General features: G+C 40.0%; 1 protein-coding gene across 5 annotated transcripts in view; it reads left to right on the top strand.

Annotated features, from left to right (window-relative positions):
- LOC139340849 (neurexin-1a-like) overlaps positions 1 to 13,281 on the top strand; it is a 255,820-nt gene that overhangs the window by 107,471 nt on the left and 135,068 nt on the right. For all 5 annotated transcript variants that reach the window (XM_070976864.1, XM_070976863.1, XM_070976859.1 and 2 more), the window contains 5 exons: positions 1,018 to 1,044; positions 7,125 to 7,247; positions 7,998 to 8,379; positions 9,562 to 9,752; positions 10,426 to 10,599. In XM_070976864.1, the coding sequence (XP_070832965.1) occupies positions 1,018 to 1,044; positions 7,125 to 7,247; positions 7,998 to 8,379; positions 9,562 to 9,752; positions 10,426 to 10,599 (897 nt within the window). The remainder of the gene's footprint in view (positions 1 to 1,017; positions 1,045 to 7,124; positions 7,248 to 7,997; positions 8,380 to 9,561; positions 9,753 to 10,425; positions 10,600 to 13,281) is intronic.

The following is a 13,281-nucleotide window of genomic DNA, read 5'->3' as shown; positions in this document are numbered from 1 at the left end:
TAATTTGTTCTGGATTATTATAACCGATGCATTAAACTGTTGTAGCATTTCAGTGTCACATCTAGTCAAGATGGAGCTAAATCCTACTTATTTTATATACTGTCGGGCAATATTATTAGAAAAATGCAGCACCAGTGCTCATTATGTAGAATGGCCCCAGCTGTTAACAGACATTAACATGTAAGCAGCATTTTAATGCTGGATGAGGTGAAGCTAATTTTACCTACTGTACATAAAACCTACTCTGTAACAGTGCACCATAATTTATAATGAATTTATGTTTTATTTTTCAGTGCAGTGGGCTGAAAGTATGTTAAAATTTACTTAAGTGCAGTAAACATACTGCACTCATACTGGTTATTTTCCACCGCTAGCAGTCTTACTTATAGCACCGTCAGGAATAGTAGAAGCCCTAATTCAATATTTTCATCATCGGCATATCATGATGTTAAGCTGAAAATGATGTAGTGAATTTGATAATATATAGAGGTGAAAAATAGCCATAGCAAAAATGCTGATGTCATCATGCATGGGTAGATGGATGTAGACAGAGAGACAGAGAGAAGCAGAGGTGGAGAGAATCAGAATAGCTTCCAAATGGCCCTGTCTGACCCTGACTGAAATCTGATGCTCTCATACTTTGTAGAAGATCATATCAGAAAAGTGAACAGAAATCCTCCAGCTTGCAATATGTTTAAAGAAAAGTTGTTTGGCAACGACATGGAAAAACAAAGCAGTGCAAACAATGTCACATAAGTAAACCTCAGCTCTCATGGTTTCCTGTTCTACAGTGCTGGAACATGTATTCCCATAAACCGCACTGTGCTCCTCTGGCACAGCTACACTGCAGTGCTTTTTACCAGCTCACTGCAGCTCGAGGGGCCATGGGTGAGAGCATCAGAGGACGGATAGTGTCCGTGTGTGTGTCCCCAGAGGGGTGGACTGTATGCTTTAATGATGTCTGCAGCTGTAACGTTGAAAGATGAATTTATCTCTCATCTATTCTTCCCCATCTAGATTGTATCAGGATTAACTGTACCACCAGTAAGTTACTGTTCACCTTTCTTCTTCTTCTTCTTCTTCTTTTTCTCCTCTAACTCTTACTGTTTCTGGACATTCATGTTTAGAAGTGTTGTTACATATGTTAACAATTTATTCTCTACAGCCATTATATGATCCTGGCATTAAAATACCCAATAGCTTATATGATATATATCTGACTTGCACATTGCATTCGACATAGACATTACATTTAATTGTACCCAGTCCAAGAGCGGCGGGTACATGGTAACTGCTTGGTGGTGTTGCGTGCATCAGCTGTCCAGGAGAATAATGAGCAGTGGGGAGGAGATGGAGGGAGGCTTGAATTAATGACGAACCCAAATATGGCATTCAGCTGTGATTCAACACACACAGTTGTTTCTAATTAACAAACCCTCTCACTCTTGAATTCAGGCTGATATAAAACACACAATTTGGAAGTGCAGGTATTTTAGACATGCATGATTTCACTGTCTCCCCCTTGCATTTTTTTTTTCTTTGTTTGTTTGTTTCCTTTCTACTTCAGTATTTCACGCCCGTTGTAAATTGATGAGGCCATTCAAGGCACAGAGGAAATACAGAGTGTGATTTTATTATACTCATTAACCTGCCTTACAGAGCAGAAAGAAAGGGATAAAGAGGGAGGGAGGGAGAACGGATCTTGTTGTGGGATTCATGTGTGTGTGTGTGTGTGTGTGTGTGTGTGTGTGTGTGTGTGTGTGTGTGTGTGTGTTTCAACACAGAGGTTACATTGCAATATTTTGGGAGGTAAATATCCCTGACATTTATTATTCAGGAACAGTGATGAATTAATAATTACCTCGCTGGAGTCATAATGGTGAGCCCTCTTCCTGTTTAATGATTCTGAAGTGACAGACACACTCATGCAATCAGTAAATACCAACAGAAATGAGACAGTTTGAGCTCTCTAATGCAGTGTCACATACTGTATATAAGGACACAATGTTCTCTTAGAAAACAGCAGTGTTGGATGTCTTTGTCTGTGAAGTGTTACATTATTTGAAGGTCATTGCCTGATGAGACGCGGAGACTTACACAACAAACGCCTCCACACAGAATCACATGATGTGACCTCTAGACATGCCTCTGTGAGCCAGCCCTTCTTAACACCTTTCTAAATGCTAAATAGCATTGTTCATGCTTCTTGGATTGCATCCCTTGTTTGTGTATGCAAATAAAAAGCTCTAAGCTCTAATTCCCCCTTCCAGTGCTTTAAAAGGTCACTCTTGGTTTATGAAGACAGTGTGAAGGCATAATCTGCGCATACATGCTAATATATGCCATTGGACTGATTGCTTTATTTCTATATTTAGTTGTTCATTTTTCTGTACTAATGTTTTCCAGTTGCATTCAGTTACACACATATTGCAAAAATAGATGGGGGCAGGATGAGTGTAGCGCTGGTGGAATGGGTGCTGGTTGCAGGTAAAGAGCTTTATGTTTCACAACGTACACAATCTCAAAGATGCACAGTACAGTAGTTGCTTTAGTCACTGGCATCAAACAGTGTAGTGTAAAGCAGTGTGTCTTAATAGGCTGGATGATTACACAGAGGCTGTGGGAAGAATGCAAAATGAGAAATTACCATACAGCGCTGGTATGTTTTTGCTTTTAAGTAATTTTATGCTGACATGATATATTGGTCTGAATTCTATTTGTCTATGTTTCTTAATGTAGTTCCTTTAGTCTCCATAAAAATGATAGTCTTTAACAAAACTGTGCCATATTGTCACATTTCATCTATTAATTGATGTTTTATACATTTAAAGTAAATAGACTGCACACAAACTGCACCTAAGCTACAATTTAAAGAGAAAATATGTTGATTCCATCAACCTTTAATATCATGTTAAAGGGAAAGATAATATTTAATTAAATTATAAGGATAAAACAGGGAACGGTAGCACTGACTTTAATAGATTCAGACCTAATTGTGTCACAAGAATATGTTAAATTGAAGTTCTTGGAAAGAACTGTGTTAAGCCAGTGCATTTCCACTTATGAGGAGTTAGGGTTTAATTCATTTTATTCAAGACTGTTATTTTTCTCCGTGTTATTTTTGTCCTCTCTTTTTTTCCCTGTGTTAATTAATGTGTCTTGTCAGGCGCTGCAGCTCCGGTCAGCTTGGTGGATGAAGAATTTCAGCACTGACTCAAAGAACACATCACTGTCAATTAGGGACCTAGGCTCCCTGGGGCTGCCCAGAGCTGTCTGAAGAAAACACTGGCACTTCAACTTAAACACTGTTAACAGGCACTGAGTGACAACAAACTAAAAATATGAACTAAAAATATCTTGTGACAGATTGGCTTTTTTTTTTTTTTTTTTGGTCTGCCATTCTGGTCTTCTATTATTCATTAACTTGAACTGCAGGATAATCACAATTTACAGTGTAGCCAGGATGCAGTGATAAGGGGCACTTTATGTGATTATTCTCTCCATGACCTTCTTCAGCAACATCCCAAGGCTCTTTTTCTTTCATAATTGATCTTATCCATGCATCAATCTTTCATTTTTTGACGTATTTAGTGTGAAAGAGCTGCAGGAGATTCTCTTACACAGATATTACACCTGTGTGCATGTTAGAAATGATAAATGAGTGGCTGATTTAAGGGGAATATGTATAGGGAGTGAGCTGTGTGTGCATCATCCAGAGACTTATATTTAATTGCCATCATTACTGAGCACTTATAATGCATGTATGGCAAAACCTTTTCATATAAATTCAAATGGATTTTTGCGCCATTAAAAGAATTCTTTGAGGAAAACGGTTTTCATGATCACTAACATTTTATTCCGACCTCTTTACTCAGCACATTCATTATACGTCAGCGCATAGCTAAAATGCTTAAATCTTGCCAGCGTACACCTTCAGACCTGTAATCAAACTGTTGTCTGATTAAAGACTGAACACTCTCTAGAATTAGAATAAATTAGCATGGAGATTTCAGCCTGGCTCTGCTAGACACAAATAGAAAGGAACCTTTTCAGCCTCTCACAGCCAAGTATTTCCCCAGCCTTTGGTGGAAGACAGTGTCGTTGTGCTTACCTTTCCCTTTAAGAGGCTTTCCTAATCTTTGGTAACACGAGACTGCTTGATTCTGTCTGTGTCTGAACAATTATAGAGTAGACGAGTCAACCACAAAGATAACAAAATATCCCCTCATCATGACAGCATTGAGTGTGATCTAGTAAGGGACTGTATGAAAATTATTGGGTTGTAACTGAATGTTTTACTTTTTAGAAAATTAAGAGTTAATAATATTTTCTTTGGCCCATGTAACTGCCTTCGCCCTAAAATCCAACGATTATCATCATCATTTTGACATAACTATTTTCATGTACAAATCTTACAAGGGGAGACTGGGATAAGATATTATTATGGGGACACATAAAACATCCCTGCTCTCCCCAAAAAGTTAGACTTTCTTTCTCCCTTCAGCAAAAATAAAATTACAATCCCCTAAATTACATTAAACTTAAAACCTTATTATGTTTCTGTATGTTTCTAATATCCAGTGAAGGCAAAGAACAGTGAAGTGCTTGAAATTAAGGAGCAATTATGAGGAGGTTCTTTATGGTTGCACTGAATTAGTTTTATAAAGAGGCTAATACAGTGGCCCAGTGGTCCTTGTAACAAACATTAGCTACTTAAATTAAAAGCTGGGAATAAACATTGACATTCCCCAAAGTTTCAGAATGCTGAGGGACTTTTCTGTCAAGCCAGCAGGTAGTTACTGTACGATTACGCAAATTATTGAAAAAAAAAAAAAACCCAAAAAACACTCAACGTTATGGCAGCCGTGTTCAAAACATGTTCAATATCGAGCAGTTTATTAAACAAATCAATGTGAATGCAAATGGATGGTGCAGATTAGTATTGATAGACGTCATTTGTTGTTTTGACACTATTTAACCTCTGCTTGCTTAAACATTTTCACAAAGGCTTTTCAGTTAGCAGGGCATTGATTGGACACGCAGTTTGGCTAGTGCAGTAGCCGGCTTAGCTTTCCTTGTCATGTGCGCTCTCTTTGATGTCTGTGTTGACAGTAATCTAGCAGCAGTGGCCTGCTGCTTGGTCAGCAAGTCCCTCTTCCCTCCACCTGGGTGAGTCACAGTGACGGGGCAGGCGGCACCAGAATGTGGCCTGTCATCCAGCCGGCCAGAGCTGATTGACTGGATAATCGCATCTTCCCATGCTGCCCCTTGCCACACTTCTCCACTGTTCCCTTGAGCCTGAAGTCAATGAGGCAGGGAGAGATCACTGTAGATCCATCACTGCAGATAGATCACTATCAGTGAGGGCACCAGAAAGGGCTGGACGTGGCAGACCCTGGGACCAAAGGCCCTTAATGTCTGTCCAGCAGCTGGCCGTTTGGACCACAGACTGCACTGCAGGCATGAACCCAGGCCCTACAGTGGTGAATGTCGTGCAAGAATGTGCTTCTTAATACGATTGACCTCTTTTCCCCTTTCCTTTCTTTCCTCCTTGGAGAGCAACAAGGACAGGATGATAGAAGGCAAAGATCAAGCATGCTTTCAAGTCCAACTCCATCCCATTATTTCGTATCTCTCCTCCTTAATCCCTCGCCAGTCGTCTGGTTTCAATCCTGCCCCGGTGTTTAGTGCTTACAAAGCAGAACTGTGCCTCTGAGATTGAGTGTGTCCCAGTACTTTGGCAACCTCAGATTTGCATACACATTGCATTGGGGCTTTGAAGATTGCAGAAAAGGACAAAATAAATAGCCATAAATGGGTGCAGGGGAATGAACCTGGCACCCATCTGAAATGCTCCCCACAGTGGGCAAGGTATCCACAGCCTGGGGATTTTAATACTGTCACAGTGGCACATCCTCATTGGCCTGTTTGGTTGTGTGTGCCCAGCAGGAGAACATCAGAGCAATGAAGCAATTCAAAGATGCTCCAAGACGGAGGCTGCATGAAAAAATAATGTGTTGCCCCAATTGGACCCATGCTGGAATGTCTAAATGCAGAAGTGTATCTTGGAGAGATTTTTTTTTTTCCTTTCTTCTCCTGAGATCAGAGATTTGGTGCAGTCGCTCTGATTTATCTGTGATTCTGGATTTGATTATCTCTCTGAGGTTTTTTTTGGTACCGTGATTCTCTGTGACATCTCCATTACTGCCTGCTAGCTGTGACACACTTCATACAATATTAAAATTCTCAGTTTCAGAATTCAGTGAAGGAATGAGTCAGAGATGTGAAGTGTTATTAGTTAAATGTTATTCAACTGAATGGTCATTTGGTATCATTTATGGATTTAATCAAAGTGCCTGCCTTAGTCAATTCTACTGCAGTTTCTGTAGCGTTACTGACAACATGCACTACCTGCTGCTTTCTGCTTTTTCCAAAACACCCATTTATTTTCAAGGATGCAGATTGAAAAATCACATTCTGTATTTCCTGGATTCCCAGGGACAGTGGCCTCTCTGTTTAGACTTTAAAGATTTTTTTTCATCACCGCCAAGTGCAAGTTTTTCTTTCTATATCACTATTTCATTTCATGTGGTAGACATGAGAGAAATCAAATGCTGGGCTGCACTAGGTAAACAAGATGGAGAGTGACGCTGGGGTTGTTAAGTGCCTCGCTCTGTTGTACCCTTTTGGTGGTTATTTGCTGCCACCAAGTGGCGTGAAAAAAATCTCACGAGAAATGAGCTGTAACGATAAGTCTGCTTATCCTATGTTTATTCAGATGCTATACATTTACAGCAAAACAGTTCATGTGAAAACTGTTGGCAATAGCAATGTGACATCCTGATTGCTGCCTCCCTCCTCATGGTTTGAGGAAAATGGCGTTCAGTGAGAATTTGTTGCCCTATCTAATGGTGCAATCAGTACAGCAAATGCAAGTCAGAATGATGTGTTTTTATGGACCATTAACTATGTGTACCTTAATGTTTTCTGCCTCTGTCAAACTATTTAACTCATCCACTCTGTCCTCCTTTCGATCTCCCCCCTCTCTATCTTCTTGCCTGTCTGTAATGTATGTGGTATGTATGCCTGCATGTGTGTTAACCGTTGTTTGGACTGTCCTGCAGGCAAAGGTCCAGAGACTATTTTTGCGGGTCAGAATCTGAACGATAATGAGTGGCACACAGTGCGTGTGTTCAGGAGGGGCAAGAGTTTGAAACTGACCGTAGATGATCTGCTGCCCGTGGAAGGTACTTCTCATCCACTGTTCCTCTGACAGAATCCAATTTTTCTTCTTAGAAACTTAAATTATCCACAGAATTTGTTGGGCTCTCAGGTTCTAGGTAAGCACAAGCTCTATGGCAGAATAAGAGATGACTTCAAATGTATTATCCATAATATACTTTGCTGTGGCATCTTAGATGTTTTGCTCATCTGGAGAGAGCCTTCAAGTGTTGCTGTAAAAAAACAACAGACTGTTAAAAACATGTCTTCTAGCAGAATGATGAATATCTAAAGATGGCTACAAAATTCAGTAATATGGCACAATGTGCTGAATTTTGTCATTATGGGAGAGCAGTACCCATTTAAGTTAATGGTACTTTTCATTTTACAACAAGACCATTTAGATGGACTGTCTGCAGAGCCTTAAGCAGCAGAAAATGTGAAAATAATTTGAGTTATTTTAGGACCTACAGTCTGTACTTTACTGTTCTGTACTTTTCTGCATGAACATTTCACAGCACTGTATTGCCTAATATACAACCTCAAAAAATAGTTTTGCTGACTGATTTACAGTTTGCACAGAAAAGCAACTCAAAAAAAGACGAAACTTCAAATAGATTTGCATCTGACAATTTCCAATATTAACTATTAATGTCATATGTTGTCACTGTCATTATTTAGAGGAAGTGTCCTTTAATTGCAACACATCGCCCCTTTAACTGTCGTATACCCCCAATAACACATTACATCTCCCCCCCACTTTCTGCTGATCCAAGGTCAAATGGCGGGTGACCACACCCAACTGGAGTTCCATAACATTGAGACGGGCATCGTGACAGAGAAGCGCTTCATGTCCATGGTGCCGTCCAACTTCATTGGCCACCTCCAGAGCCTCTCCTTCAATGGCATGGCCTACATAGACCTCTGTAAAAACGGTGACATTGATTACTGTGAGCTCAATGCCATGATCGGCTTCAAGAACATCATCGCTGACCCTGTCACCTTCAAGTCGCGCTCCAGCTATGTGACCCTCACCACTCTGCAGGCCTACTACTCCATGCACCTTTTCTTTCAGTTCAAAACCACCTCCTCCGATGGTCTCATCCTGTTTAACAGCGGCGATGGGAATGACTTCATTGTGGTGGAGCTGGTCAAAGGGTGAGTGGGTACTTCCATTTAAAGTATGAGACAATTTGACCGACTTTTCTATTTACAGTTGTCGCATTCACATCTGTTACATCTTCGAGTGGGCATTTTACACATTAAAGTACCAAACTGAAGATGTATTTTGTTTTTTATTGCCGCATTTTTGATGTAGGAGTCATCACTGTGGTGTTTTTTGTACTTTGAGTTAACTTGTCAACCAGCAATCTTGCCGGTACTCTGATATGTTTTTAGGCAAAGTCCTGAATGAAGTTTGATTTGATGTGGGTGGCTCTCTTGTTTTTTGTTCAGATGAGGTGGCTGCTCGTGCCACAGTAACCACACAGCTCTTCACTAACACCTTACTTTATCTGTAGGGCAGACCTACCTGCTGCCAGGTTTGAAGAGCAGCAATGGGAAATGAAAAAAGCTTTAAATTGAGTTGAATTAGTTAATTAAAGCAAGATGTTTATTTATATAAGAATCTCCATATAAAGGGATTATGATTTTAACAAAGCGGCTCTTCATAGTATACGACAGTTTCCAAACAGAATATAATTCTTGACAGTTTTAAAGCCATTACTATGGGAATTCAAATTCTTTTCTTATCACCTCTGTGCCAGAATATTTACTGAAAGAGCTGTCGGCTATTACTGTTCTTTTTAATCTTCATGAAGGCACAACAAATACCCAACATAAAAGAGAATCAGCTACACAAGGGTGTGTTTCTTATTGCTGAATTGCAGCTATAGAATGACCTTCTTTTAAGTAACGCCTGAAGTTAAGGTGTTATTCAGTGTGCTGAACATTAAAGTCATACATTTTAATTAAAATGAGCATGCAAATCATAAATTGCCTGTAAACCAAAGAATTTAAGACCAATTTGTTCAGCACAGCCCAGAACCCTTTGTTAACTCTGCAACCTACCAATTATTTAGCTCCTTTTCAGACAGCTGCACTTTCTGATACTCTCATATCTACACATTCGAACGCACAGGCGCACGGCAACACCAACAAACACGCTCATGCACACTCTCGCTCCAGTTTTCAGAGGTTTCTTGCACTTCTTTCCCACTTCTTCATTGTATAATTCTGGAAACGCCTGCAGTGCTATGTTTTAAGTCTTTTTCATAATGCCATGCTTCCATGTCCTCCCTTTCCTGTCCATGCTTCATGTTGTTAACTATCTGTTTCCAGTTACCTGCACTATGTGTCTGACCTGGGAAATGGAGCCCACTTGATCAAAGGCAACTCAAACAAGCCCCTGAACGACAACCACTGGCACAATGTCATAATCTCCAGAGACACCAACAACCTCCACACTGTCAAGATTGATACCAAGGTCACCACGCAGACGACCACAGGAGCCAAAAACCTGGACCTGAAGGGTGCGCAGGCATAGTGAATTTATATTTTTTTTTGTTTTTTTTCCAGATTTCATTAAATTGGGGCAGCAGTGCCCTAGAGGTTAGAGGAGTGACTGAAAGGTTGCACCAGCAGGATAAACCATGCAGGGCTGGAGGGAAAAAGCAATGCTTGGCCCTCACTCATTACCACCACGGAGGTACCCTTGAGCATCGAACTAAAGCCCCCATCTGTTCTGTAGCCAACACTGGCACTGTGCATGTGGAGCAGGGAGCTCATAGAAAAGACTATTTGGTCAGCAGAAACAACCATGGATAGAAGTTTTCTGAAAAAATGAACACGTTAATAAGATAGAACTTTCCCAACTGGAAGGCTATTAGTTAGCAGATAGCAACCTGGGGGAATTATTGTTAATGAAATGCAGATGACAGATTTGTGGCTTGGACTCGAAAAGAACAGTATTGATATTATGTCATGATATCGTGCAGTAATATGTCATTTGACACTATTAGAAAAAACACAAGACTGGCAAAAATGAACAGCACTTACAACTGTTATCATTAATTAAGACTAACACAATGTTCTTCAGTAAGGAAAATTCAGTGCGATCCAGTGGTGTGCTTTTAGGATTAAGTTTGGTACCACGTTTTGCTACCACTAGGGGTCAGTATTGTCCTATTTGTCATTTCTACGCAGGCAACCTTTACATTGGAGGGGTGGCTAAGGAGATGTACAAGGAGCTGCCCAAACTGGTGCATGCTAAGGAGGGCTTTCAAGGTTGTCTGGCATCAGTGGATCTGAACGGGCGGCTCCCAGACCTGATGTCTGATGCTGTGGACTGTGTGGGACAGATAGAGAGAGGATGTGAAGGTGAGTAGTTGCTCATCCCGCTAAGGGAACTCAGTGTGTTACTTTAAAACTTTTTTTTTGATTAATTACAAGTTCTAATGAAAGCTCAGGTTTGAGCTTTACTGGTTTGATTATTAGCAGATGTTTCATTTACATCTGATTTTACGGATGAAATCAGGAAAGCTCTCTTCTCTTAAGTACTCTGGTTTCCCATTATTATAACAAAACTATCCCAAAGGGTCATTGTGACACCATGCAGTGCTCTTCTCACACTTGTGCGACAAGGACACACGTACACTGCCATGAAGCACACCCACCGAGGCACCCACACTGCCAACCTGTGGCACATAATTTAACATCCATAAAGTGTGTTAGTATTCTGTTAGAATGCATCAAGCTCTGACACTCCTCCACAGGCAATCATTTCTGTTTCACTTAGCCATAATCTGATTATTCTCTCTGCCATATTTGTCCTGCCAGTGTTATTTTCCATTTTATCCCCATTCTGTTTTGCTCTGTGCATGCTTGCTGGATCTGAGAGTTTGCCAGAAGCAATCCTTTTGAATTATGTATGAATCCTTTGTTGCATGCATGAATATCATTTGCCCAGTCTAATGTGTGCACCACATCCAGAGACAATATTTGATTTATTTTTCAACTCCACTCACTTAGTTTAATTTCACAATTCATCCACTCTTTTTCTATTGAGTACACAACTTCTGATCTTTTCATGTCTCAACATTACAAATGTAATCAATTTCAGCAGCACCCTATCAAACTTGCTGTTTTGAACCACGGAGCATCAATGGCTGCTCTCAGTAGAAAATGGCTTCTATGATTTCACATTTACTGAATCGTGCTAAAGGAGTCAGAAGGTAGCATATAGTTGTTGATAGCGTTTGACCCCAGCATCGACAATTTCAGAATGTGGGAGAGAAAATATGCAGTTTCCAATGACTTGAAATTTTACTGAACATAACGGATGAAGCATATCCACTTCCCATAATAATGACTTAACAATTGCATGCTTTTACTTCATATTGCCGATGCCATTTCGAGAGTAGTTGCTGCAGTCTGGCTTAACCCGGCCTCCATTATACAATACTGCTTTCCCCTGTGGCTCTTTCCGGGGACAGACGTCCGCCTCAGTCCTCACTCTGTCTCTTCCTGCTTCAACAGTCTGTTTTTCTGTTGCTCCATCTCTGACGTCTTGGTGCTTTACTAACAGCTGGTATACTTTGCCTTTTCCTTTTCCTATTATTTTGCTGACAAAAGTTGCATTGATGAAAGCTGACTTGCAAGGTAGATAGCTTTGTCTGTTTGATACAGAGTCTGATTTCCCTCCCCCCTTTGCATCTGCAGTGCCTCTGCCCCCCCACCCACCTCTCCACAGTCTCTACCTCAACACTTTCCACATCCCCCTGAGCAAAATGACTGCCTAGTTTGAATTCACCCACCTGCCATATGAAATGGGTTCCAATCCCATAGGAATACAAGTATCATCAACATCTTGTATCAGATTCTATGGGGCTCACATTTTGATTTGCTCTCACATATTGTGTGTTGTTTTTACTGGACATAACTTTGGTTTTTGCTGTGGTTGTTTTTTTTTGTGTGTGTGTCCATATACTGTACATGTAAGGGTTACATTATGCATGACTTATCATAGTCTCAAGAACAATGCATGAATATTTAGAAAATTGAGGTTTTACTGTAACTCAAAGTTCAGTCATTTTTGTTTTACGTGAAATGAATCATTGTTGTAAGTCCCATGTTTACCAGTGCCATATTCCTGTTGTCATCTCTGGCACTCTATTATTACCATTTTGTAAGTAGGAACTATATTTAGCAGCAGGTTTCAGCCTATGAAGATTTAACAGTTAAAAGTGTGCTTCAAAACAAAGGGTACCACTGGCCAGTAACAAATCAATTCAGATGTATTTTGACAAATGAATAGCAATTTAATTTTTTTAATAGTCGCAGAATCTTTAATTAAAACGCATTTGAAATTAAGTTATTTGATCATTTTCTACTTCATGCCTTACATATAAATCGCATTATAGAAATGGAACTCTTCTTAAAAATGTATATGTGCACCATTACTCATCTGTTGTCCTATTGATACCCTGACTCCTAAGTCAAGTCAAATTACATTTCTGACACATTAGGCACATTATTGCATGAAAATTCCAAAGTGTACCATGTACTTAGATGCAATTTAACCGAATATGTATTAAAATGTATTTCAGACTTGTGTAATCATAAATTAAACGGTGTTCTTTTCTTGTGGCAAAATGTTCACTGTGTACAGCATTTTACTTTTTGCATTTTTCAGCCTTGAGTGGGCTGCAGCAAAAGCTTTAACTATTAAGCAGTTACCATAGCTACTCTGAGGCTGAACAGCAGCTACTGTGGCTACACTTTATTCAGAAAAAAGAGAATATGTAACAGTGAGGCTGTAATGTATGGCTGTATTCAACAGCTCTGCAACTTCTCCTCCAATCTCAGAGGAGTAAATAAATACACAACGGACGAAACACATATGGTAATGATGATGACCAGACTATCAAAAGGGTAGATGTGTTTCACGAGGGTAATCATGGCTGTAAAGGGGGGTGCAACATGCATTCATGTGTGTCATTCCTCAGATTATAATGATGTTCATGTGTCATAAATGTAATTCAAATATCAGATGTTGATGAT

The sequence above is a fragment of the Chaetodon trifascialis genome, chromosome 13 (genome assembly GCF_039877785.1).
Source record: "Chaetodon trifascialis isolate fChaTrf1 chromosome 13, fChaTrf1.hap1, whole genome shotgun sequence".
Taxonomy (NCBI): Eukaryota; Metazoa; Chordata; class Actinopteri; order Chaetodontiformes; family Chaetodontidae; genus Chaetodon; species Chaetodon trifascialis.
Note: the sequence above shows the minus strand (reverse complement) of the source record. Positions and strands in the feature narration are given on the sequence as shown.